This window comes from Malaya genurostris, chromosome 2, assembly GCF_030247185.1.
Source record: "Malaya genurostris strain Urasoe2022 chromosome 2, Malgen_1.1, whole genome shotgun sequence".
Taxonomy (NCBI): domain Eukaryota; kingdom Metazoa; phylum Arthropoda; class Insecta; order Diptera; family Culicidae; genus Malaya; species Malaya genurostris.
Window position 1 is genome coordinate 2,468,353 of NC_080571.1, and position 26,035 is coordinate 2,494,387.

At 37.6% G+C, this 26,035-nt stretch overlaps 1 protein-coding gene across 2 annotated transcripts in view; it reads left to right on the top strand.

Moving 5' to 3' along the window:
* Positions 1-26,035, top strand: part of LOC131432780 (peroxidasin homolog) — a 136,187-nt gene that overhangs the window by 95,283 nt on the left and 14,869 nt on the right. For both annotated transcript variants that reach the window (XM_058599285.1, XM_058599286.1), the window contains exons 3-5: positions 15,395-15,522; positions 15,596-15,803; positions 15,910-16,080. In XM_058599285.1, the coding sequence (XP_058455268.1) occupies positions 15,395-15,522; positions 15,596-15,803; positions 15,910-16,080 (507 nt within the window). The remainder of the gene's footprint in view (positions 1-15,394; positions 15,523-15,595; positions 15,804-15,909; positions 16,081-26,035) is intronic.

Here is a 26,035-nt window from a genome sequence, read left to right on the forward strand (position 1 = left end):
ATCAATTTTTCCTAAACGATCGTCAATAACGATATATTAAAAATAACCTACAAACTTCACAAAATTCGAGGATGTAAAATTTATCGAAATTTGTCAAATAACAACTGAGCATGATAGCTCAAAGATACCACTCACACTTTTTTTTCAGGATTCATGCTCCGCGTAACTTTTTTAGGCTTGGTATTAGGAGTGTTACCTAGGGTTCTTTATCGGTGCCTAAAATATCGAAATATATCTCCCGATTACCCTAGTTTTAGACATCTTCGAGTCAACGCAATGTTCCATGATAGTTAAGCATTGATTTGGTCCTTTCAAATTGTTAAATTCTTACGTTTGTGAATTACCCGAAACAATCTAAACAATCCCGAATGAAGTTAGCCGAAGGAAAACACATTTTATAATGAGATAGTTTGAATGACATGGAAAGAGAGTTTTTTTTTGTTCATTTTTCACGGTTTTGATCCGTCAAAAAATCATAAGAGCAACCTTAGCTCCACCAATGTTTTAAATTTGATTACTGTTTGGTACCAGACTTGATATGCTTACCACAAATAAAAAAAATACTCGAATACGTGGTTTTCCTAGTTCGAAATACAAGCTACTTTCAATAATAATGAGAATGAACGAAACTTGCTCAACAGATAGAATAAAAGAACATGATTCAATTTCTTCATGTTTCGCCTTTGGCTCATCAGTACTTAAAGCATGATTGTTTTACTGAGGGTCTACTAAATACAACTGACTGCAATTTTTTTCCAAGCCATTCCTGGGCTATCTTACCATGGCCTGCTACGTCGATAAATAGCGAAATGACTCAGTAATAACCGAACTGCCGGTGGCTTCTGTCAAGCGCTGGACCAAGCACTGTAGGAAGAAAAATACTCTGTATGTATTCCCAAAGGCCACAATGTAATGTTTAACGAAACCTGTTTTTTTTTTCAACCGACAGCAACAGAGCAGTAGCAGGAGCAACAACGTGCAGGAGAACAATCGGCACAATGCGGCGCTACCGATGGTACCCACAGGCAATCGAGAAAACATCGCCTACTCTGTGTCTGTTTGTTTGTTTGCTTGTTTGTTTCTATGTGTCTCTATTCCTCTAGCACTGACGGTTCTGTTTGGTGTGTCTTCCCAGATTGGACCAGAAAAACTAGGGCAAAACAAGTCCCATTTAAAACTAATAACATTAATAATGCAGCGCCACAAACTAATCGGGTAGCGGAGGAATTTATGCAGCAAAAGTTGTAGATTTGTGGCTATTCTCGAACTCTGACTTCGGTCTGCACGGGTTTTCCTATGAATGTATTCAAAAGCACGTGGGATCCAGAGAAACTAGGAGAAAATGCATGATTGGTTTCTCGACTGTCCGGCAAAGTTTTTTTTTACTCCTGGACCGTCTCGGAGAATACGAGGAATGTGGCTCGCTGTTCGGATAAAAAAGAAAAATTTAACCCAAAATTCTGACAAAGCTTTTTGACAGATGAAAATGAGCTCAAAAGGTCTCCATGGTCGTTCGTTCAACCATAATTGGGAAAACAAATTGCTTGACAGTTTAGGCGGGTTAGTAACCAACCAGGACAATTTAGGATCGCCTAATAGCTGCCAATTTTTGTGTGTCGTCTTCTCGAGGGGTGTAGCATAAGTGAATTCATGTGGGGAAAATAAAACGTTCCTCGAGTGAACGAAAATAATAGATGGAAAAAGATTGCACACAAGAAGACAAAAAAACAGCATCTGGTCCGGAAATTGGAACAAGTGCCAACAGAGCTTTTAAATTGAAAATAATAGACCTCCGGGTGAGGGGGGTGTCGAGCAAACGTCGGGGGTAGCCACTTCGAATCGGTTCGTAGCCGCTGAATGTTGAAAAACTAAGAGCAATGTTTTGTTCATACAGTCGGCACCGCAGAATAAACCGTGAACGAGATGGCAGTTTTCCAAGAAAAAAAGAAACAAAGAACAGACCGGAACATGCGGTTTTGGACGGTTTTAAAACCGAATGGACTTAATCTTGGATCAGTCAGGATGCTAGATTTATAGACCGAAGAAAAGCAGACGTCTAGACTGAAATGATTTAAATATCTTCTGCCACTTTTGTATTGTATTAATAGATTGAGAAGCTCAATGCTCAACTACACCAAAATGGATTTCAAATAGACCGTCTTTAAAACCCAAAACAGTGCAGGATACATCGAATGTTAGGCCTTCAGTTTATCTTTAGATTAAAGTTCGCAGTTCGTTTTATTTTTATAACTGATAATTTCAAATTTCATCCGAAATATTTTCAAGTACCTACAGCAAAGCCATTCCTGTGGTGGAATTTGGCCTTTCTGTTTCAACAGACATCGAAGCCGATTCTTAGTGTACAGAATCATTGCATGGCTAGTACTATGGATCCTACTGACACTAAGAATCCTTCAAGTTTTTCAAGTACCTTCAAAGAACAATTTTCAATCACGATGGTAACACATCAATAATAATTTTTTACCCATATTTATAAGATTTTCCCATCTTCATTCATTTAAACTCAGATAAATTGAAAAAGTCATCCAATTTTTGTTTCTAAATACATGGGATATGTTAATATTTCGTGGTGACGTGGTGGTGGATTCTTCAATTTTGTTGGAGCAATTTTCATACGTTAAAAATCATTGCTGCTAGTGCGAGGCGAACGGCACATAAAATAAACTCGTAGAAGATCCAATTGCCGATGCGAACAAGCAACCTCATCCTCTACGGCACTATCTATTCGCACTCAGAGTGTAAGTCGGTTTGATACTAATCAGACTAGCCAGCTACGATCAGACTAGCCAGGTTATCTGTCACAGTGCGTCTGCCATAAACTCTCTCTCTCTCTCTCTCTGTGTGTGTGTGTGTGTGTGTGTGTGTGTGTGTGTGTGTGTGTGTGTGTGTGTGTGTGTGTGTGTGTGTGTGTGTGTGTGTGTGTGTGTGTGTGTGTGTGTGTGTGTGTGTGTGTGTGTGTGTGTGTGTGTGTGTGTGTGTGTGTGTGTGTGTGTGTGTGTGTGTGTGTGTGTGTGTGTGTGTGTGTGTGTGTGTGTGTGTGTGTGTGTGTGTGTGTGTGTGTGTGTGTGTGTGTGTGTGTGTGTGTGTGTATGTGTGTGTGTGTGTGTGTGTGCGCGCGTTATACGAAGTTTTATAACAATATCCGTCATAATTGACCATGAAAACAGAATATGTTTTCAAACTTAGATTCCGCACGGTAGTAGCTAGCCAAAAGCCATAGATTATTAAAATCCGTCCTTTTTTCCGTAAGCGATTTTTCGCCTTTTTCCAGTAGCATGAGTTCTACTCGCTTGATGATAAAGCGATGTTTCGGAGCAAAGTGAAACACGATTTTCAATACTTTTTCATTCAATTGTTTCTTAGCACTTATGTTAAAAGACTATGCACAGCGCCGTTTTTCATGACGTTCCGATTTTAGCACGGTTCGTTTTTAGCAACATAACAGATTCATATTTATGTTGATTTCTACTACTTGCAACAATAATTGCGGGTAGAACACAATTTCTTACACCCTCATACCATTCGAAAAGGTTCGTCGAGATAAGAAAATTTGTGTGTGAAAAATAATTTCATTAGAATCTCGGAGATGGCTCAATTAAATTCTACAAACTTCGTTTCTGAATATCATTTGGATCTGACTTCTGGTTCCAGAACAACAGGAGGATACGTGTAAGGAAATTAAAATAATGCCACTCATTTTGCTCGAACCTCGAACTGGCTGATCCGATTTCGTCCATCTAACATTTGTTTATTTGTTTATTTGTTAAAATAATTCATCTGACAAATAATAGTCTAAATGAAAGGAAAAAGGTACAAACGGTCAATTTATAAAAAAGAAACACTTGATAACTTTTGTGCAAACTTATGCGATGGTTCCCCAAATTTGAACAGATGCTCAACTTTGGAAAATGCACGTATACATTCTGTCATTGGTTCATGTAGTCCGAAAGTAGTACGATGAAATCTTGGTTGAAGTAGACTCGTCGAGCGTAGAGATCGCTGAGAAGCACGGAAGTCAAGGAGAGATAATAATTTTGGTGAATCAATATCGCCATTGATCACTTTAGCCACAAGTAACGCTTGCTGTATTTTTCTACGTCGCTCTAGTGTTTCCAGTCCAATCAGGCGACAACGGTCAGGATACGGTGGGAGATCCAGTGGGTTCCGCCAGGGAAGGTCCCGCAAAGCAAATCGAATAAATCTCTTTTGTACACGTTCTATCCGTAAATTCCAAACCAGTTGGTAAGGACTCCAAATTAAACACGCATTTTCAACTAGTGGACGCACCAATGAGCAATACAACGCTTTCAAACAATACGGATCCTTGAAGTCCCGACTAATTTTTGCAATAAATCCGAGTTGCCGTGTTGCTTTGGAAATTAAAGTTGATCGGTGTAGATTAAAGGTGAGTTTAGCATCCAACAAAACTCCGAGATCATTGACAAATTCGACTCTATCAAGCGTTTGTCCATCAATTTGATAGTCAAATACTATTGGATTTATTTTGCGATGAAAAGTTATAACTTGACATTTCACGGTACTGATTATTAAAAAGTTTCGTCGACACCAGTCTACGAAAATATCTAGGAGCTCCTGAAGATGGACACAATCTTCAACAGCACGGACTGCCAGGTACAGCTTTAAGTCATCAGCGTAAACCAATCTGCATCCGACGCCAAGTAGTAAAGCAGCATCGTTGAAGAACAGCACAAACAGTAGTGGACCAAGGTTACTGCCCTGAGGAACACCCGATTTATTCGTGAACGGAGAAGAAGTACAAGAGCCAAGCTGCACACGTAGTACTCTGTCGCATAGATAAGAGCTCAACCATTTTACAAACGTTCTCGAAGCGCCTAATCGAGACAATTTTGCTATTAGTATTCCATGATCTATTCGATCAAATGCAGCTTTTAGATCGGTGTAGATGGCATCAACTTGTGACTTTTCTTCGATCCGCGTAATACATGTCGATGTAAAATCCAGTAGGTTCGTATTCACTGATCGTCCAGGCATAAAACCATGCTGGTCGGTGGATATGTATGTCTTCGTTTGAGATAATATTGAAGCGCTAACTACTAGCTCAAATAATTTCGACGCTGCTGGCAAACTAGTTATACCACGATAGCTTCGAACATTCAGGCGATCACCACTTTTAAAAACTGGAAACATAAAAGACTGTTTCCAGATTGTCGGGAATATACCATGCTCAAACGACTTATTAAAAATTGCACATAAAGGATCGGTCAGGACGTGGGCGCAACGGCTATAAACTACTGCTGGAATACCGTCAGGTCCCACAGAGTATGACTTTTTTAGCTTTTTTGCGGCGGTAACGATCATATCAGGAGTAATTGTAAATGTACTTATATCCACTAAACTGTCAGGAACATCCAGCGCGGCGGTCTCTGCCTGGCTGGCAGATGCGGTGCTATCAGCAAAGACAGAAGCGAAAAATCTCGCGAACAATTCACAAGAATCTGATGTACCCGTTGATTCTACCCCATCAAGACGAACGTTTGGAGGGATTGATGAACATTTTCGTTTCGAATTGACGAAGCTCCAAAACTTTTTAGGATTCCGCCGTAGATCAAACTGGATGCGCATTACATAGGTTTTATATAAACCAGCATTCAATAACCTATATTCATCACTGGATTTCTTGAAGTTTTGCTTAGTTACAGAAGAACGCCATCGACGGTGTTTTCGCTGCCAATGATTGCGCTCTCGTTTCAATGCACGGAGACGAGAATTCGCCCACGGAGGAGAAATGGGACGCTTCACGAAAGGCAAATTAGAATTGAACCACTCCAACAATAGGTTTATAAACTGCACAGCCATATCATCCACATGGTCGAGCACCTTTAAAGGTTCCCAATTCGTATTTAGAAGAAATTCTATCAAGGCATCAAAATCTATTTGCCTATAATTCAACTCTCGAGGTTCATTCAAAACAGCAGTTCGGCAAACCTCTTTACCATGATCAATTGTAAATGATATTGTTAAGGGCGGGTGATGAAGGTCAACGGGTAGTAGTGGAGCGGTGCTATTCTTTACACTTAATGGTGGCTCGAGAGGACCAAACACTAAATCTAGAACACGTCCGTTGTGATTTCTTTGTTGGTTTGCTTGAAAAAGGTTTAAATAATCCATACCGTCGATCAAAGCGGTGCTAGCGGCGGTGAGCTGAGAGGAGCTAGAGTAAATATTTCCATCACTTCCCTCCGTCCACACGATGCGAGGCTGATTGAAATCACCACACACCAGAACAATATCATTGGATGATGATTTACATAATACCTCCGATACGGAACAAATATGTGCATCAATAACACCAACATCTTGGCTTTTGTCAGGAGGAATATAAACAGCGCAGATCTGTACTTTTTGACCACGCACGGTGACACTTGCGCACACTTGCTCTAGGCAGCGTCCATTCATTGTTTCGATTATCGAACAAGTGTGTGCTTGCGAGACGGCAATCAAAACACCACCAAAACTTCTTTTTTCACTATTTTGGGAACTCCGATCACAGCGAAAGACGTTGAAGGCGTTTCCAAATAGTTGTAATGAATTTATACGGTCATCGAGTCCAGTCTCCGTTAGTATAATTGCATCGTAACAGCAATCTTGCGTGGCCAAGAAAATGTCATCAATTTTCGTTCTTAAACCTCGAACGTTCTGGTAGTAGATCCAAATTTTGTTGTCGTTATTGCCGTACTGAAACGTGTGATTCTTTAGCGCAGGAATATCAATATTTTCAAAAAAATACTCGCCTCTGGTGGAAACCCTAGGGTTTCCACCGTCCGCTGTACATCGCAGTGGAATATAACTCCCTACAAGTTGCTTGTGCTGGGGGGAATCATTCGTCGGTCGTAGTTTTTTGGCAGGTTTATAAATTCGCGAAACAGTAGTCCAACCGGCCAACGGGATGGATCCAGTGCCTTTGCTTTCATATCGGTGTTAAGTCCAATTTTATATGATACGAAAGACATGTTAGAGACATCCTTGCCTTTTGGAACGAGCCGTACTAAGTGAATTGGTTCATTTAAATCCAAGCAGCGAGAGACAATTTTTTGTACATCACTATCTGAGACTAATGGGTTGAGCCCAGAAAGGTACAACCAAAACTTTTCTGCGTTGGTACAAACAGATGGAACGGAGAGGTCACTAAAGTCGATCTGACTGGTTCCATGATCTGAAGGAGCTTGAATGTTTGTTGTATCATCCACCCGGCGACGTTTTGAACTCCTAGATAACGTGAGATCTAACATTCAAATAAAAGGTCTTAAGGTCCCATAAAAACTTCTTGTACATTAATCAGATTCGACTTCCGGTTCAGGATATACAGGGTGATTAGTATATAAATTTCGCATAAATTTATCGGGTTTATCGGGTTCACAGATTTTGAGAGTCGACGACCAAATAAACTTGTTTCAGTTTTACTGGTATTCGGTTTTCGATTTCGGAACGTATTTTTCTAAAATGGCTACACCGATTTTCAAAAATTTTGAATCTTATGATCAATTAGACTAATTTAACTGACTTCGGCTAAATAGATTTTTGAATACTGTTTCCGTAAGTATCGGGACTAGAGAAGCTAAAAGAAGGCTAAAACGAATTCAATGAACAAACATTTAAATTAGAAAAAAACAGATGGTTCCATACAAAATTTGTGAATTTAATCCAAATCCAATTTTGAAATTACAGGGTGATGAGTTTTTAAAATTCATACCGTCTTAGAAGACATGACGATACCAAAAAATCCAAAGTTTAGCTTAGAACTATTTCAATTTATTCGACATACTAATTCATGGACATACGAACTATTTTTGGTTATGCTGGTCTCTGAATACCATTTCTGGAAGTACCATAAATAATGACAAAACCTTTAAAGAGAAACTCACTTCTGCATCTCATAGGTGTCGACGATACCTCTCGCCGATATGATTTGCGAACCTATTCATCGTAAGAAAGTTACCACAGGGTATAAAAAGCTTGCGCCTTGATAAATGTCACTAGTGCAAGAAGCAGAAAATGACAGAAAAAAAACATTGAAAGCGACCGGTCTTGCAATTTTTAGTCGGTTTGATTAAATTTCTATTCGGTTTGGAATTTCTGAATCTAATGTCGTTTTCGTTTTTAAATTGCACTACACCGGTGTAGCGAAAGCTGCACTGAAACCGTTCGTTTTTACCAATTGCACTACACCAGTGCTACACTTTTTCTGCGCCGATACCACTGGTGTAGCACTCATCAAAAGTTTGGTGTAGCTCTGTGCAATGGAATCGTTAATTGTAGTCAATGGTTACTGTTTATGTTTTCGTCATTTTTGTTCGTTTATTCATGCCTCAGTGTAGCACTGCACCGGTGTAGTGCAAATTAAAAACGAAAACGCCATAAGTTGATTCATACACGTAGTAAGTGGAATAGTTACCAGAAATTGAGAAGAAATATTAAGGTACGTTTAGAGTAAAGAATAATTACATGTATTACTTACCTTACCACTAGTTAAATGCTTACCAGAAATGTGTGAATTAAAGCCTAACCTAAAACTTACCGTTGCTATTATAGATTACATTTAGTAATCCTTCCGCAGTGATACCTGGTAAATATTTGTGAACTTTGGAAAATTTTCCAAGTAAATGTTTGCTACGATTCAGAACTTTTTTAATTTAGAGTGGCCAATACTTTTTTCATTAGGAAATATTTTTATTTCATCCAAGTACCAAGCAAAACGTTCCAGGACCATTCTTCTGGAAAGCCTTTGCACTTTATTGTTAAGGAAGAGCTCGGAAAATTCAGTAGCAATTCCTTTGCTTCCTTTGAATTCCTTCTTAGAATTTTAATTCTTAGAATTTCTTTACTTCTTAATAGAAAACAAAAAAACATATATATTGATAGACGCTCTTTTGTGTCAAAGTTCATACCGTGCAGAACCACATTCAAATATAATCTATCAGGACAAAAATCTTTAAATCTGTTCCAGGGGATCAGAAATCTGTAACGAAAATTTGTGTACGATAATGATAAGAAATTGAAGCACAACGTAATCAAAAAGTCATTAGAACCCGAATTTAAAGAAACCAGAACTATTTTTCGTCTGACTTCTATAATGTTAGAAAAAGGTTACGCGGCTACTTTTGTATACCGGTCTCGTATGGTTCCCTAAGGCAAGTCGATGCCAATGCCAAAATCGCAATCAACCTAAAGTTGAACGAATGAAACTCTACAGCTGAGTGAATATATTTTATTATTGAGTAGATAGAGTAGATCATATAAAAATACCTTTAACTACTTAATCTAAGCTTAGCGTCCGAAAATTACTACTTAATCTAAGCTTAGGTTCCGAAATTAAATGGATAGTACTCAAAATGAGGTAGTTTTCAGGATCCGTGTATGAACGGCCTACTAAAACAATATACAGACGGATATACAGCCTACTAAAACAAATTTTTAATAGTTGATGGGATTTCGAGTGTTAGAAATGAATATAGAAGGTGCACATTCTAAGAAAATGACAAATTTTCAAAATTCGGACTAGAACAGAACAAACAGTGGTAGAATTCTATTTCGTTCTCACGATCAATCATCACCACTAGTGCTAACGCTAACCTGCGTACGGTGGAAAGTTAAGCTTCTGATCCAGACACTGACATGTGGAAAATAACATTCACACTTGTCAACTGCCAAACGAACCGCGACACCCGGAACCCAAAAACCACGGGACCCCGTCGGTTGCGCAAAGAACTCGACGAGGATGAGCCATTCATCGTCGCGTTCTCAAAACCGTAACCCGTTCGGCACTTGAACCGTTTCGCTGCCACTCGCTTTCTCTTTGTCACTGTGTCAGTTTGTGTTAATTGTGAAGTTCTCAAGTATAATAACGATAATTAGGTGCACGCCTTGTATTCTCTTTTGTTAGAATTGCGGAAGACGAGGGACGGGAGCGGATGTATCCTGTGCTACGCTACTATCGCATTAAGTGGTAGATGAGAAATACTCGACCGTCGTCGTTTTTCCGATGGTGATAAGTTAGTTGAGAAACCCGTTTTCCTCTTGTTGGTTGGAGTAAACTTTAAGAATCGAGAACACTGAAACGATAGGAGCCTAATTGCCAGCGTGGATAATTTACGGCTTCTCAAGCAATGTGAAGCCTGCTTTGGATGCCAATTTTACGAATAACTTCTTGAGTTCAATGTTTCGCTGTTTCCAAAGGAGTTCAGATTCGGAAAAGACACCTAAAAAATTCAAATTACTTGCGTGTTTTATTACTGATTCCTGATTTCGTAATCCTTATTGAGAATTGAAATTTATCATTCGATTTTTCAAATATGCCACAACGAATTAATAAATTAAAGAACCAAAGGGAAGTTTCCACGGTGAAAACTTATATTCATATGACTTGTTGCATTCCGAATGTTTTTCTCGAGAGTCTAGTAGGCGTATCAAATATGTAGTTGTAGTAATTGTGGGTTATAAAGTCGCGAACAATTGCTTCAAATAACTTAATGTAATACCAAGGCTTTGCGTTACATTACCATGGGCATTTGTGCAAGCTCACCTATTCAGAAAAAAACATTCGCACTGCTGCATGGCTTGGCATCAACTGAGCAAAACAATGTGATAGATCTACTTATCTGTTAGTATAGCATCAATCACGTGTAAAACTCTATCATCCGGTGAACTAAAATGAAATCCTACGAGACGTTTGAATACTATTGGGAACATCTATCATTTCCTTAAAGGATGCAGTTTCAAGCTCTAATCTTGTCTCAGTTCAAAAGGACAGTTCAAAGAAGTTAATGTTTTCAAAAAAAAATGTTTTCGAAATAACACCAGACCTCGATATTTTATGAAATTATAAGGGTTTCTGTGATTCAAATATTGGAAATTTTCAAACTTCAACCGTCGTTTAAACAAAACTGATTTAGCTTGAATTTTACCCGTGACGTTTTTTTTTAAGGTAATAATACTTTGGACGTAAACATTCCCAAAGGACCTAAAAGCAGTGTTGGTGATTGCCGAAAATTTAACATAAGCTGCTCGATTCTTATCTATATTGTATACAACATTTTCAATCCGATAGAAGATGCTATAAAAAGTCGAGTCTCTCAATGCATGAACCGCGAGAGAATTTTTCAACATTTCTTCACTCCACTTCATACTCTGAGTATTTCACGGCCCTTACAAAAAGTTGACAATTATCGCAGAAAATCGAATCGATGATTCAACTTGATGATTCTCATCAATATTTGCAATATTTGCAATATTTCAAAACCCTTGTGTGAAGCATTCACAGACATTTTCATAGACACAACTTATACAAAGGTTATATGCACATAGTTAGAATATACAGCAATAGTAAAATGATTCTATCGCAATTATCAACTGCCTGCATAGAATCGGATCGCGAAACGAGAGTAAGCGACCGTTTGTTGCTTTAGAGAGAATCCCAACAGCAGCGTGCTAACCTTTGATTCTCGGAAATGTCATCGAGAGAAATTCGCTCTCGCACTGGTGTCTATTCTATGTTAAATGAACCATGCCGGTTTTTTTGTTGCTGCGATGATATCCGTCTCTTTTTGATGGCACTAATTCAATCGTGTGAAGAGTTGCAAATGAGCGTTCTTCGATACGATAAAAGCCATCCTAGCCTAAAAGCAATTGACAGATTCTCTTCGTTTACTTTCTCTGTTGATTTTTTCTCTGTTATGATACATATATTTGTTGCATATCTAGAGCTGTTAAAAAAAGTATAATATTGGATTTCATTCTACACGCAGGTTTTGTAAGTGAACGCGAAAATTTAGGAGTTATTGACAGCAGAGAAATTTCAACAAGGTAACATTGTTCCACACAATCTGAAACAAGTGACGGATGATGCTATTCTGGATTTTTGAGAAACATTTTTTTATAATTATTCGTGCTACGCCTGTATCCGGAAATTGCTCGAAAAATTAGCACTTTTTCTCATAATTAAAAATATGAAACAAATACTTTCTAAAGAAATCAAATCGATGGATGTATCCAGTGGCGTATCTAAGAAGGGTGAAGGGTACATTCGCCCCGGGCACTACGTTTTTAGGGGGGGCGGAAACTAACCCTTGGGACCTTATTTTTTATCGACCAAGTAATTTTACCGGAGATTTTTCTTTTGCTCACTAACCAACGATGGGGGCGCAAATCTCCTATTTTGCCCCGGGCGCCAAATTTTCTCGGTACGCTACTGGATGTATCAAAATGAAAAGATCATTGTGTAAAATTCTCAGTTGTATATTAAACACAAATGTATTGTTTGTTTAATTACAGCATATCTTCAAAGCATTCAGGTTAAACTTGAGCATAATGAAAACCGGATGAAATTTAAGTTATTCCTTCACGTATTTTCGAACTTTTGATCGAACGTTTTTCATCGAGTTCCGGACAAGTGTTGCATCGCATTTTTTGGACACTTGAGCCCAAAATTCTTTGAGCTCCTGCATGTTCCCAGCTGCCTTACCAGTCTATTTGAAGACCTTCCTCACAATTGCCCAGTAACGTTCGATGGGTCGAAGCTGAGGGCAATTTGGTGGATTGATATTTTTCTCAACGAAAAACCGATGCTAAATTCTGCCAAAATAGTGGAGGTGTACTATGCTTCTTATATAAAGGCAGCAATCTCTTCTGGAGACCTTCAGATCGATAGATTTCTGCATTTATAGTTCCCGTAGTGTAAAAAATGGTTGACTTCAAACCACAGAAACATATTGCTTGCCATACCAGTACCTTTCGACCGAATTTCTCCACTTCAATCGACCTGACCGCTTCGCTCACATCTTCCTCAACGACGCTAGTGAAGTATTGTAGACTTGGAAGGGTTTTGAGTCCTCCTTTACATAAGTCTCATCGTCCATCAAAACGCATGCATCCGGACACTGCGAAAGACGCGAATACAATTTCCGGGCCCTTGTTGCTGTTCGCTTCTTCTGTTCTACGCTTTGTTTCGAGATTTTCTGCTTCTTGTAGGTCTTCAGGTGATTTCGCCTCTTGATATGCTGGATCATTCCGACACTCGTTCTTGCTTTTTTGGACAAATCACGTATTGACATTAATTTAGTCTTCATGATTAGAGATACCACTTTCTGGTCCAGTTTCGGGTTGGAAGAACCGGGTTTTCTGTTCCTGGTGGCTCATCCAAAGAATAGTGTTCTCCAAACTTATTAATGATGGTTTTAACACTGGTATGATGAATTCCAAACCGATTCGCCAATTTTCGCATAGTAATACCCTTCTCACTTAGCCATGTGTCCAGAATCTTAATTTTCACTTCCTTTTCAATACGCGACATTTTGAAAACGCAGAATTTCAACCGCACAAACAAGTAAACAAACGAAAGCTGACAGCCAAACGCACAGCATGCTGTGATCTGAGCATAAAAAAACCATCACAAATACATGCGTAAAACACACATGTATGTGGATAGCTTATTTTTGATACACTCCTTATCAAAACAATGAAATTACAACGACATTAAACATTTATATAAATCAAAAAGTAGTCATATGATCTAAAATGCTAGTTTCAGATAAATTGAACAGAATGATTAAAACTAGACGGATGCGATATTTCAGCGGGCTGCCGCCTATGTTCGTCTTGTTCTGGATCAACAATGAGTATAGTATGATGTGAAAAAAGTTTTTGATGTGAAAAACATTTTTTCAAATTTGAACTTTAAGAATTCAAATGCATAAAGTATTGCCCCTGAACGAGTCTAAAATTCGCTCAATTGTTATAACCAGAATAAAGCCTTTTACAAATCTACAACATAAATCTAAAATAATTCTATTGAGACCAGTTTGAACTTTTACCTACGAACTCAGGTGCAGTCACGTAAATATTTTTCCCATGTGAAAGCATATAATCTTCTGCTGTTTTACAACGAACTCGCATTGCATTAGAGATTGCTCTCGGAAAATGACATATTCCTGCAGTTCTGAAGTTGCCCATCCCATTTCTACCGTAATCTTAAAAAACAATAGCTTCCAAGAGCAGTGATCCATTATTCAGCATAAAACCACATTAACCGTAACCGTATATGAAAAACAAATCACGCTGGAGTAGCGTCTTCACATCCATGTGGGAATAATGATTCATAGGTGGGACTAAGCTCGCTGTGTTCTACTTCGCTACTGCCGTCAGTAAACAGGAAAGTCCTGGGAAAACTTCAAACTCGAAAGTGGATTCAGCTGAGACAACATCGGGAAGAAAGCGGAACGCCAGAACAAATGAAAAATACTAATCCAGCAATGAAATATTTCGTTCGGTTTCGTAAGAGAGCAGTTGAGGCAGCAGTTCTGTTTTCGAGTGTTGTAAATAAGCGGAAGGGAGGTTGTAACATTTCCATATCGGCAAATGAAGCTGTAGTCTATCTACTATATCTCTCTGGGAGGCAGCTGAGAAATGCTATTTTCGTGGTACAAAATTTTGTGTTTTCAATTCTGAAATGTGTACTCATTTTAGAAGGAACTATCCAAATAATAAGAAAAACATGATTGAAAGTATTTGATAATTTTCCATACGAAATTTAACTTAGACTCTACCTATTGAAAATCGACATCTTCGATGTAATAACAGTGCACAATTATTGTTCTGCAGTTCTAAGTACGAATAAAAAACAATTTGACTTTATCAGACCAAGATAACCGTCATTTGCATGAGTTGGGTCGCTTTCCGTCGTCCGTCCTAAGGAATCGATTTACTTTGCCTCTCGCCTACGGTGAAATACCAGTAGGACAATGACGAAACCGGAAGCAGAGCAGCTTCCGACCAGAAGCGTTATTGTTTCGAATTCGAAATTGGCAATAAATCTACATTTAAATGCATAATTCAATGACTGTGTGTGTTATCAGTGATTCTCTTTGTGTCGGTGCGGCATCGCCTCCTTCGATGGAAAAGCAGGCGACGTCCCAAAACGATAACACACATACAATGGTTATGCAGACTTAAAAGAGAACCATTATATTATATTCTTGGTTATTTTACTGTGGTAGTTACGTTTATGAAGGTACATTTTCTTCCTGTGGATGAAAACGAACGGTACAGATTAGAGACGCAAAAGGGTAAAATTATTCCCTTTTGGGAACACCTATCGGAGATGTAGAAATTCTAACATTTCACAAAGGCAGGCCCCCGCTAGAGGCTTGCCGGAAGTTGTTGTATCACTTAAGGGATATTTTCCATTGAGGTTGACGTACAATTGCTAGACAAAACATTGTTGTGTGGACCCTTAAACTGATATGAGGTTTCGGGTGGAATCTCAGTTTCATTAATTGGGCCTCTGAACACCGGATACAAAACTATTAAATTTTCCTTTTCAACTTTTCTCTGCTTTCAGGAAACACCGATTCCCGGAACGAGCAGGAACCAAAGCCAAGTTTCGCCAGTCCAATAGAAAACGTTACAGTTCCTATCGGTAGAGAAGCGACGTTAAGTTGTGCTGTACAAAACTTAGGTGCCTATAAGGTAAGGTCATATGTGTGGTATCGTTTTTCCCTGGTACAATATTTTTCCTGAACGAATTTTCTCCGCGAACCAGGTTGGATGGATGCGTGCTTCCGATCAGACTGTACTTGCCCTACAGGGCCGGGTTGTGACACACAATTCACGCTACAGTGTGACCCAAGAGGAGTCGAATGTGTGGCGACTGAAGATTCGAAATGTGCGCGAATCAGATCGCGGTTGCTACATGTGTCAAATCAATGCGACACCCCTGCAGAAACAAGTAGGCTGTGTCGATGTGCAGCGTAAGTTTCCTTATCTATTTTCCCCATATTGTTGCTTGAATGTTGACTGACTGTTGATTTTTCGTTTGTTTGTTTGTTTGTTGTTATTGAATCTATCGCCGGATAGTACCGCCAGATATCTCGGATGAACAATCGTCCTCAGATACCACCATTCGCGAAGGTGGTGACGTGACGTTCTACTGCAAGGCAACCGGTCATCCGACACCGAAGGTCACTTGGCGGCGGGACGATGGCAGCCCTCTCTATCTCTACCGGAATGAGACCGACGTGCGGAAAGGTAAATATACTTCATCACTCAATGGGGTTTCAAAGGGGTATCGCTGATTTCGCATAAATTTTACAGCTCTGTTGGTGAACGGCATATCGAGTCGCAGGGCTGTCAAAGGAGAAGGATAAGGAAATCAAATTAGTGAAGTTAATGATCCATTAAAGCTTATTGGGTGTTTCAGTGCGGGAAATCAATTTAGACGTGTTTATGTACATAAATAAAGGGAGGCACTAGCTTTTGTAAGAGGAGCAAGACTAAGTCTTAAGTGCAGTACCGTAGTGAGGATGAGGCGACCGACTCGGGCGCCAACAGCCGGGGGGCGCCAATACATAATGGAGTTGGAAGAAAAATGTACAATTATTTTAGGAAAAAATAATTTCATATTCAGTTTCAGATTAGTACTATTCCTTATTACTAGTATTTAGTACAAAATCCGACGAGATGCCATACTCATTATCACTGATAAACATGAAAATGCAATTTCACAGTCATTAAGAATACAGAACCGCCATTCAGCGACGACCGTAAAAATTATTTTTCATGAGCAAGAGACGCTCTCTTCTTGATTGTGGTTGTGAACTTGAACCTACCAAAGCTCTTATTCTCAGAGAGCAAAAATGCAAATTTTCTGAAAGGTTCCCTGAAAGAGATTACCATTCTCGAAAATTGACTATCAATCAAATGTGCAAGTGCGCAGATATCTGTACTACTGTTCACTAAACTGATATTGCACGTTTTGACGTAGGACTACTCTTTGAATTTTATATAGGAATGCGAAACAGTGATCAGGTCGCATCGATTCGAAGAGTTGAAACTATATAATTGAGATAATTGGTTGTCGAAACTTCAATAAATAACGAACAATGTATAATTTTACATCTTTACCAAGCCGTACCGTACCATAACTTCCCCTAAATAAGACGACAATTTCGTATGCATTAAATCTCTTTGCGGTTCGCGTAGAATGGACGCGATCATTTAAACTGAGCCGCTTCACACAATCGAAATTAGTATTGAATCAACTTGAATTCTGTGCGGTTCGTTTGAGCCGTGAAAAAGGATTCTATGCTCATCAGTGTTCTGTGGGTTTTAATGCGCTGTTCGTCTTTCATGAGAGGCAATGATTTTTGTAGGAGTTCTGCTGATTTTTTCCATTCGAGATGCTGAGCGCTGGAAATTTTGTGATCTCCGAGATGGTAAATTTATTTTTGACGCTAAATATCTTAAAATTTCCTTAAACGTCGAGGTAACACCAGATTTCGACATTTTATGCAATTCTAAGACATTCGGTAAAACAAATTTTCAGGAATTCAGGTTCATAAACCACGTCAGAATTCAGGTTCATAAACCACGTCCTCGAAAATCTAGAATTCGTGTCCAAAATCCAGTTTTATTATTGAGGTCCAGAACCCAGATCCGGAATGCTGGTCTAGATTCCAGGTTCTAAGATCCTAATCCAGAAATCAGATGCAAAATCTAGGTTCTGAATTAAAGTTCAGAAGTCAAGTCCAGAACTCAGGTTTCTAGAACCAGAATCCAAGTTCAATCCAGTTCCTAATTTAGAATCCAGGTCCAAAATTTTCTTTACAAAATTGAATTCCAGAACAGATTTCGAATTCATATCCAAAGTTCAAATACAGAATCCAGTTGTAGAATTATGGTCTAGAATCCAGGTATCGAAACCAGATCCAGATTTATTTTTAAGATCTAGAATTCAAGTCCAGACTCCAGGTCCATAATCAAGATTCAGGATCCAGGATCAGAGTTCTACTCCGAAGTTTAGTTAAGAATATAGGCCCAGAAGGCAGGTCCAAAATGTACGTGTAGAATTCGGGAGCGGGTCATTGCGCCGAAAGCCATTTCGCCGAAAGTCGTTTCGCCGAATGCCATTTCGCCGAAATTCGTTTCGCCGAATAGGTAATTTCGCCGAAAGGGTCATTTCGCCGAAAGGGTCATTTCGCCGAAAGGGTCATTTCGCCGAAAGGGTCATTTCGCCGAAAAGGAAATTTCGAATACATCAAATTATTTTTTATGCCTCCTGTATAACTGATGTGGCGCAGCCACATAACCGAAGCCAAGATGGCTCGGCGGCATAAAGCCGCCAAGGCGACGCCGGCTCAGTTGGCCGCCGACCCGCCGTCGGATGCGGCGGCCTCTTGCATACAAACCTGTAACCGCCTCGTTTGCCCGGTCTACTCAAAGCTAGGTTTCATTGCTTTAGTTAGGTCCGAACGAGAGGCAGCGAGGTCGGACAGCACACGAATCAAATCGATGTGGCGAAGCCGCATTAAATATTTTTTTATTTAGTAAACGGAAAATACCACATACATTTGCTTGGTAGATACCTATGGAATTGCTTTGATGATTAGTAGTCAACAAGTTTCTTTGGGAACTCCGTTCTGAGGTTCATGAATCAATTTTTATTCAAGAAGTACAATTGTAGGTCAACAAAACGGGCGTTAACGTTATTATCTTTTATTTTTCTTTATTTTAAATCGATTCCCATTACGATTTTAAGACATTTGTAGGAATCGGCGAAATGACCCTGTCGGCGAAATGGCTTTCGGCGAAATGACATTCGCTGACATGACCCTGATCCGTAGAATTCAGACCCAAAATTTAGATCCAGAATTCATTTCCAGAATCCAGTACCTTTACCTTTCCAAAACCCAGGTCTCCATCACAGGTCCAGAAATCAGATGTAGAAACCAGGTCAACCACTGCCTTAGGTCTAAGATGCCGAGAGTATTTCTTAATTGTACTTAAGACTACTACTTACTACTTACTTTCATGAATTGTAACGTTGTTAGTTTCGGTTAACATTGTCGAAATTCTGAGGGATCCAGTCTCCAGTTTTAGTCGGCAGTGGCAGGATGGGATGAAAATTTTAGGGAACGATTATTTTTTAGTTTGCCTCGGGCGCCAGAAATGTTCACTATGGCTTTGCTTAAGTGTATTACTAGTTTGAGATGATTCTCTATTTTTACGGTTGTACAAGAAGACTACCCACATTTTTTCTCAAAATTTTGATCATGGAGGCTTTAGCCTTTCGGTCATTCGCATCTTGAACCAGGTAAACTTGTTGGTCCTATGTGCGGGGCTCGAAATCTAAACCTGGTAGGTTGTTAAAAACGTTCCCCACATAAAAAATATTTTAATGTATGCGAATTTTCAACATAATACAACAAGAAACAAATTTAAATAACATTCCACCTAGGGTGCTGTAATATCTTTCACATATAACTCATGTTTTCATTAATATTACTAAGGGATTCTAAACTGTTCTTTGAATATTGAATGGAAACAAAATAGCTTGATTGGGCATACATTAAAAAAAATCTTTTGCATTTTCGCTCTAAATGACGGTTTTAAATCTTAAACACATTTCTCTCAGTTGTTTTGGAATCGGAAGTGAGATCCGAACAAAAGTCACAAGCAGTTAATTTTTATACACTTTGACCCTTTTTTAGGTCTAAGTTGTTAAAAATCGACTTAGCTGTTTCTGAGAAAATGAAGAGTTCCGTTTTTTCGACTACTATTTTCGATATTTACGGAACCGGGAACTGGGAACGGGCATACCGCAAATCGATTCGTTAGCCAACAACTAGCATAACCTATAAATTTAAATTTTTGCATTACCGTGATAGGTTGCAATTTCACACACACTATCCTGTATTCCGGAACTGGATGCTGGATCTGGATTAAATTCTACATAAACTGATGGAAACAACAACACATATCTGATATTTTAACTACTTTCCATTTGAATCTGAATTCTACCGCTATTGGAATATATTTGGATAAATTTTGTAGTATTTTATACACCCTAACCTCAATTTATGTAATAATCGGGACTTCGTAAATCGAATGATGACGTAAAAAATTTTTACGCATTTTGGAATTTTCAACGTAGAAAAAGTTTTCTCTATGTATGTATCTTATTGGATATGTATAATATAATGGATAACTAAGGAACCAAAATTATTAGTATTTGCAGGAGAAGGATGTTTTAAGTCGCATTAATTTCCAAGATGGCGACTTCCGGTTTATTGATATTTCTTGAAATCCGGGAACGGGTTTGATGAGTGCATGTCAGAAAACGATGTTTGAGGTGGTTCTGAATTCCAAGATGGCGACTTCCGGTTATTTCTTGATAACCCTTACAATTTGTGTCGATATTTCTCGAATTGCTCGAATACCTTCAAAATATGCATATTTTTGGAACGGATTTCATTAGTAAGAGCTTACATTTTTGAAGCAGTAGCCTAATATCTGCGGGAGTTCTAAATTATAGCCGAATTAAGTAGAAAAAATATTAAAATACCAGACAAATCAGTTTCCGATTATCAAGACTGTTGAAACTATGCTATGCCATTTTGGAATTCAGAACCACCTCAAGCATCGTTTTCTGACATGTACTCATCGATCCCGTTCCAAAAATAATATATTATATATATTATAAGTGTTTTTAAGAAATATCAATAAATCGGAAGTCGCCATATTTGAATTCAGAATCACCTCAGATATACAAACATACAGAAAAAATTTACATATGCACATAAAAAGCATCGCAATGCACTTAAATTTACATCTCAAAGCCTGTAAAAATGAATCATATCGTTAGCTTCACAGCTGGTTTAGCAAAAGTTGTCATCGAAACAGACACAAAATTTTTTACATTTAGTCTCTAGCTTTCTCTTCTAAAAATGTGGGAAATTCCGTCAAAATTCTGGGAAATTTCTCCGGAATTCTTGGAAGTTTCGAAGGAATTTGCATTTAGCTTCTTGGAAATTCTGTCAAAATGCTGGAAAATTCTGTCGAAGTTTTTGAAAACTGCATCGGAGTTCTTAGGGACCATGCATAAACCATGTAGATTCTTCAGGGGGAGGGGGGGAGGTTTGAGTCAGTATCATGAAAGTTAACGTTTGTATTCGAGGAGGGGGGAGGGGGTTTCTGTGCAAAGTCTACGTAGTCTCTTTATTTTTATTCACAATTACTATTTAAAAGTTATTATTTATTACGGAAATCAGTCAACCAAGCCAGAACCATGTTTTATCAGCTTAACTTTACCTCAAGCAAGTCAGATTCGAAAAAAGTAAATGTGAAAAAAAGCAGCATTGCTGAATTGCGAATTTGAAAAAAAAAATATCGTTTCCTATCGTTCATGCGCTTGTGTATCAGTAATAACTTCGAATTGATGACACTTCCCGGTGAACTTTAAAAGTTAACGATATAACTAAACTAACTTCCAACACAAATATCTTGTTGAACAAAAAAATTCATCTCGACTTCTTATTCAGTATTTCTAGTAGCATTAAGACTGTGCACCATCTCGCGAATTATTTTAACTTTAAGTTGAAATTTGACAGTCGAGCAGTTTGTAGTTTGTCGTTTCCACAAATAACCCTGTTCGAGAGTATGATTATTTGTGGCATTTCGATAGTTATTTCAAAGTTTAGATCTTGAGCAAAAATCACTCCTTTGTATTTTTTTTGTACTTAGAGTTAAAGGAAATACCTCAATATGAAGTTTAAATACATTGTCGAACGGAGTAAGCTCTTCTCGAAGTTCTTCTGACGCTCTCAATATACCCCTTGTTATCATTTCATTTTCAGTGAAAAATAAATTCAAAAAACTTTTCATCCGTCAAACTTTGAATTGGGCCGTAGTTTTAACTAAACATTACTACTCTATAAAAATAATTATTCGATAGTTATTATGTTAAATTACGCCACACAATACGTAGTCTCGATGTTGGGCACGAAAGGTTAACATAACTTCCAAACTATGTTTTTAATAACACCTTCTCGTTCTTGCTTTATGGGTTTTACTGGATGATTTTTGTTTCAATCGTGTTCATGAATTTCCACAGGGAAACTATAAAATTCAGTGAATGAAATCATGATGGCACTATTTGTCAATGAAAATAAATTTAACAAAATTTCCATCATGTTATGTGAAACGAAAAGTCTAAGTAGCTTTTCCGAGAAGGAGGGGGGGGGGGGGGGGGTGGTAAAGTCAACGAAAGTCTACGGAGGGGGGACGGGGTGGTCCAAAAAATCCAAATTTTGACCTACGTGGTTTATGAACGGTCCCTTAAAAATTTTGTCGGAATTCTCGAAAATTCTGTCGTTGAGTGAATTGCGATGCTCTTTTTAGTTATTTTTGAAATCTCATAGTTATCGAGAATACCAATAGGAAATCCAGCACAATTTTCAGAAATTCCGTCAAAACTAGCAGAGATTCATTCAAAACTTCTGTTAAATCCGCCAGATTTCTTTAAAATTCCGTTGAAATTCTGGGAAGTCCCGTAATTTCTTGAATTTTTTTCGGAATATTAAACAATTCCTTCGGAATTGTTGTGAATTCCATCGGAATTCTTAAAAATTACCTTGGAATTCTTGAAAACTCGTCAGATTTCTTTGAAATTCCATCGGAATCTTTGATAATTTCCTTGGAAGTTTTAGAAATTGTGTAGTACTTCTGTCAGAATTTCCGTAAAATCAATAAATTCGTGTAATTCATGAAATTCTGTAAGAGTTGTAGCAAATTCTTGAAAATTCTAGGAAATTTCGTTGGAATTTTTAGAATTTGAAAAATACGTCGAAATTATGAAGTTTCCGAATTAATGTAAAATCTGTTTGTAAATTCCGTCTAAAATGTTGAAAATTTCATTGAAATTATACTGAATTCTGGCGAGATTCTTGTAGATCCCATTGAAATTTTCAGAAAATCCGTCATATTTCTTGATAATTCCGTTTCAACTGTTGGAAATTCCTTCGGAGTTCTTGGAAATTCCCTCGGAAATGTAGGAAATTCATACAAAATTCATAAGAGTTACTTCGGATTTCTAGAAATTTCTGTTAGAATTCGGGGAAATGTTGGAATTTTTGTAAATTCTATTGTTCAGGGAATTCTTAGAATGTGAAGAAACAGAATTCTTGAAAAATGTTGTTGAAACTATCAGTATTCATAGAAATTCATCTTAATCTGACGAAATGTCTTGAAAATTTCTTTTTAAATCCTTGAAAATGCCATCAGAATTTGGAACTCACTTGGAATTCCAGAAAATTTAGAGAAAATTCTTGGGAATTACTTCGAAATTTTTATAAATCTTTGGAATTATTGTAATTCGTGAAATTTTGTAGGAAGATAGAAAATATCGTCGAAATTTCTTAAAATTCTTGGAAATTCCGTTGAAATTCTTTAAAAATTCAGTGTAATTCTTAGAAATTGCGTCCAAATTCTCGGAAACTCTGTTGGAACTCTTCGAGTTCTTAAAAATTAAATCGGAACTTCTAGATATTCGTCTAAGTTTCTAGGAATTCTGTCGTAATGCTTGAAATTCTGTTCTGAATTCTGTTGAAATTCTGGGAAGTCTCGTAATTTCAAGCGATTCTTGCAATTCTTGATATGCTTGAAAACTTTGTCGGAATTCTTGATTTTTTTTTTCGGAATATTAGGCAATTCCTTCGAAAATGTTGTGAATTCCGTCGGAATTCTTAAAAATTACATTGGAATTCTTGAAAACTCGTCAGATTTCAAATGAAATTCCGTCGGAATATTTGTTAATTTCCTTGGAAGTTTTAGAAATTGTGTAGTACTTCTGTCAGAATTTCCATAAAATCAATAAATTCGTGTAATTCATGAAATTCTGTAAGAGTTGTAGAAAATTCCTGGAAATTCTAGGAAAATTCGTTGGAATTCTTAGAATTTGAAAAATACGTCGAAATTATGAAGTTTCCGAATTAATGTAAAATCTGTTTGTAAATTCCGTCTAAAATGTTGAAAATTTCATTGAAATTATACTGAATTCTGGCGAGATTCTTGTAGATCCCATTGAAATTTTCAGAAAATCCGTCATATTTCTTGATAATTCCGTTTCAACTGTTGGAAATTCCTTCGGAGTTCTTGGAAATTCCCTCGGAAATGTAGGAAATTCATACAAAATTCATAAGAGTTACTTCGGATTTCTAGAAATTTCTGTTAGAATTCGGGGAAATGTTGGAATTTTTGTAAATTCTAAGCTGTTCAGGGAATTCTTAGAATGTGAAGAAACAGAATTCTTGAAAAATGTTGTTGAAACTATCAGTATTCATAGAAATTCATCTTAATCTGACGAAATGTCTTGAAAATTTCTTTTTAAATCCTTGAAAATGCCATCAGAATTTGGAACTCACTTGGAATTCCAGAAAATTTAGAGGAAATTCTTGGGAATTACTTCGACATTTTTATAAATCTTTGGAATTATGGGATATTTATATAGAAAATATCGTCGAAATTTCTTAAAATTCTTGGGAATTCCGTTGAAATTCTTCAAAAATTCAGTGCAATTCTTAGAAATTCCGTCTAAATTCTCGAAAATTCTGTTGGAACTTTTCGAATTCTTCAAAATTAAATCGAAACTTCTAGATATTCGTCTAAGTTCCTAGAAATTCTGTGGTGATGCTTGAAATTCTGTTCTGAATTCTTTTAAAATTCTATTGTAATTCTTGGAATTCTGTGAAATTGTGCTGAAATCTTTAAAAATTCCGTTGGAATTCTCAGAAATTTAGTCATATCTTCAAGATATTTATTAATTTTCTGGAAAATTCCTTCGAATTTCTAACTTCGGTTGGAATTTTCGGTAATTCGTGGATTATACGAAATTCTTGGATTCGTGAAATTCATGTGAACGTTGGATTTTATTTCTTTCTTGTATTCCATTAAATTCTTGGATTTCGTGGAGTTTTTAGATCTCTTGAAATTTTTGGATTAGTAGAATATCTTTGGTTTCATGAGATTCTCAGATTTTAGGGAGTATTCAAAGTTCGTGGAATTCTTGAATTTCATGAAAATATTGAATTTCGAGAAATTCTTGATTTTTAGGGAAATCTTGAATTTCGAGGAATGCTTGAATTTCGTTGATTTCCCTAACGGCATTTTTGAAAATGACTTCGTGGAATTCTTGAATTTCATGGAATTCTTGGAATATTTCGAATATTCGCGTTTGTTGATTAATTCTTTTAAGTAATATAAGATAAAATAAAATAAAATATGATTTAAACATCAGACGACTTAGTTCGTCGAGATCACAAAATGTCGGTGTCTGTATGAATGTTTGTGTGTATGTGACAAATAATGTTACTCGATTTTTTCAGAGTTTACTGAACCGATTTTCACAAACTCAGATTCAAGTGAAAGGTCTTCTGGTCCCATATGGTCCGCTATTGAATTTTATCCCGATCTGGACTCGATCCGGTGCCGGAGTTACAAGGTGATAAATACCAAAAACAGGGAACACTCAATTTTCTCATAGATGGCTGAACCGATTTTTTCAAACTTAAATTCAAATGAATGGTCTTATGGCCTCATAGCTTGCTATTGAATTTCACCTTTATCCGACTTGAAATTATTTAAAAAGTTCCTGAAAAGTGGATCCGGACCCGACTTCCGGTTCTGGTACTACAGCGCGATAAGTTAAAAAACTTCATGAGTATTTATTCATAAGTGATGTCGGAACGAGGTGGACGAGGTCGTATAAAACTAACTGGTAAATTCATCTAGTTGGCAGATCTCTTTGGTTGGTGGATATTGAAACTAGTTTGCGACTACTAGTCTCCGGTTCCCGGTTCCGAACGCACCGATGGTAGTGAAGAAAAGCTCCAAAAACGGATATCACCTCGATTTCTCAGCAACAGTTAAACCGATTTTCACAGTGCATGATTCAAATTAAAGCTCTCGTTGTCTTAAAAGATGCTGTGCAGTTTCATCCAGATCCGACTTCCAGTTTCGAAATTATATGGCAATGAGTGTCAAAACTATCGAAACGTCATAGTTACGATTCAAAACCGGTACGCATCGGTACGTGCTGCTACGGAAGAAGAAAATACCACCGCCTTTGCGACAAAACACACAACGTGCTTTGTTCAATTTCGTATAGCGTACGACTCGGCAAACGACCGAAAAGGTTAAAGTCGAGCAT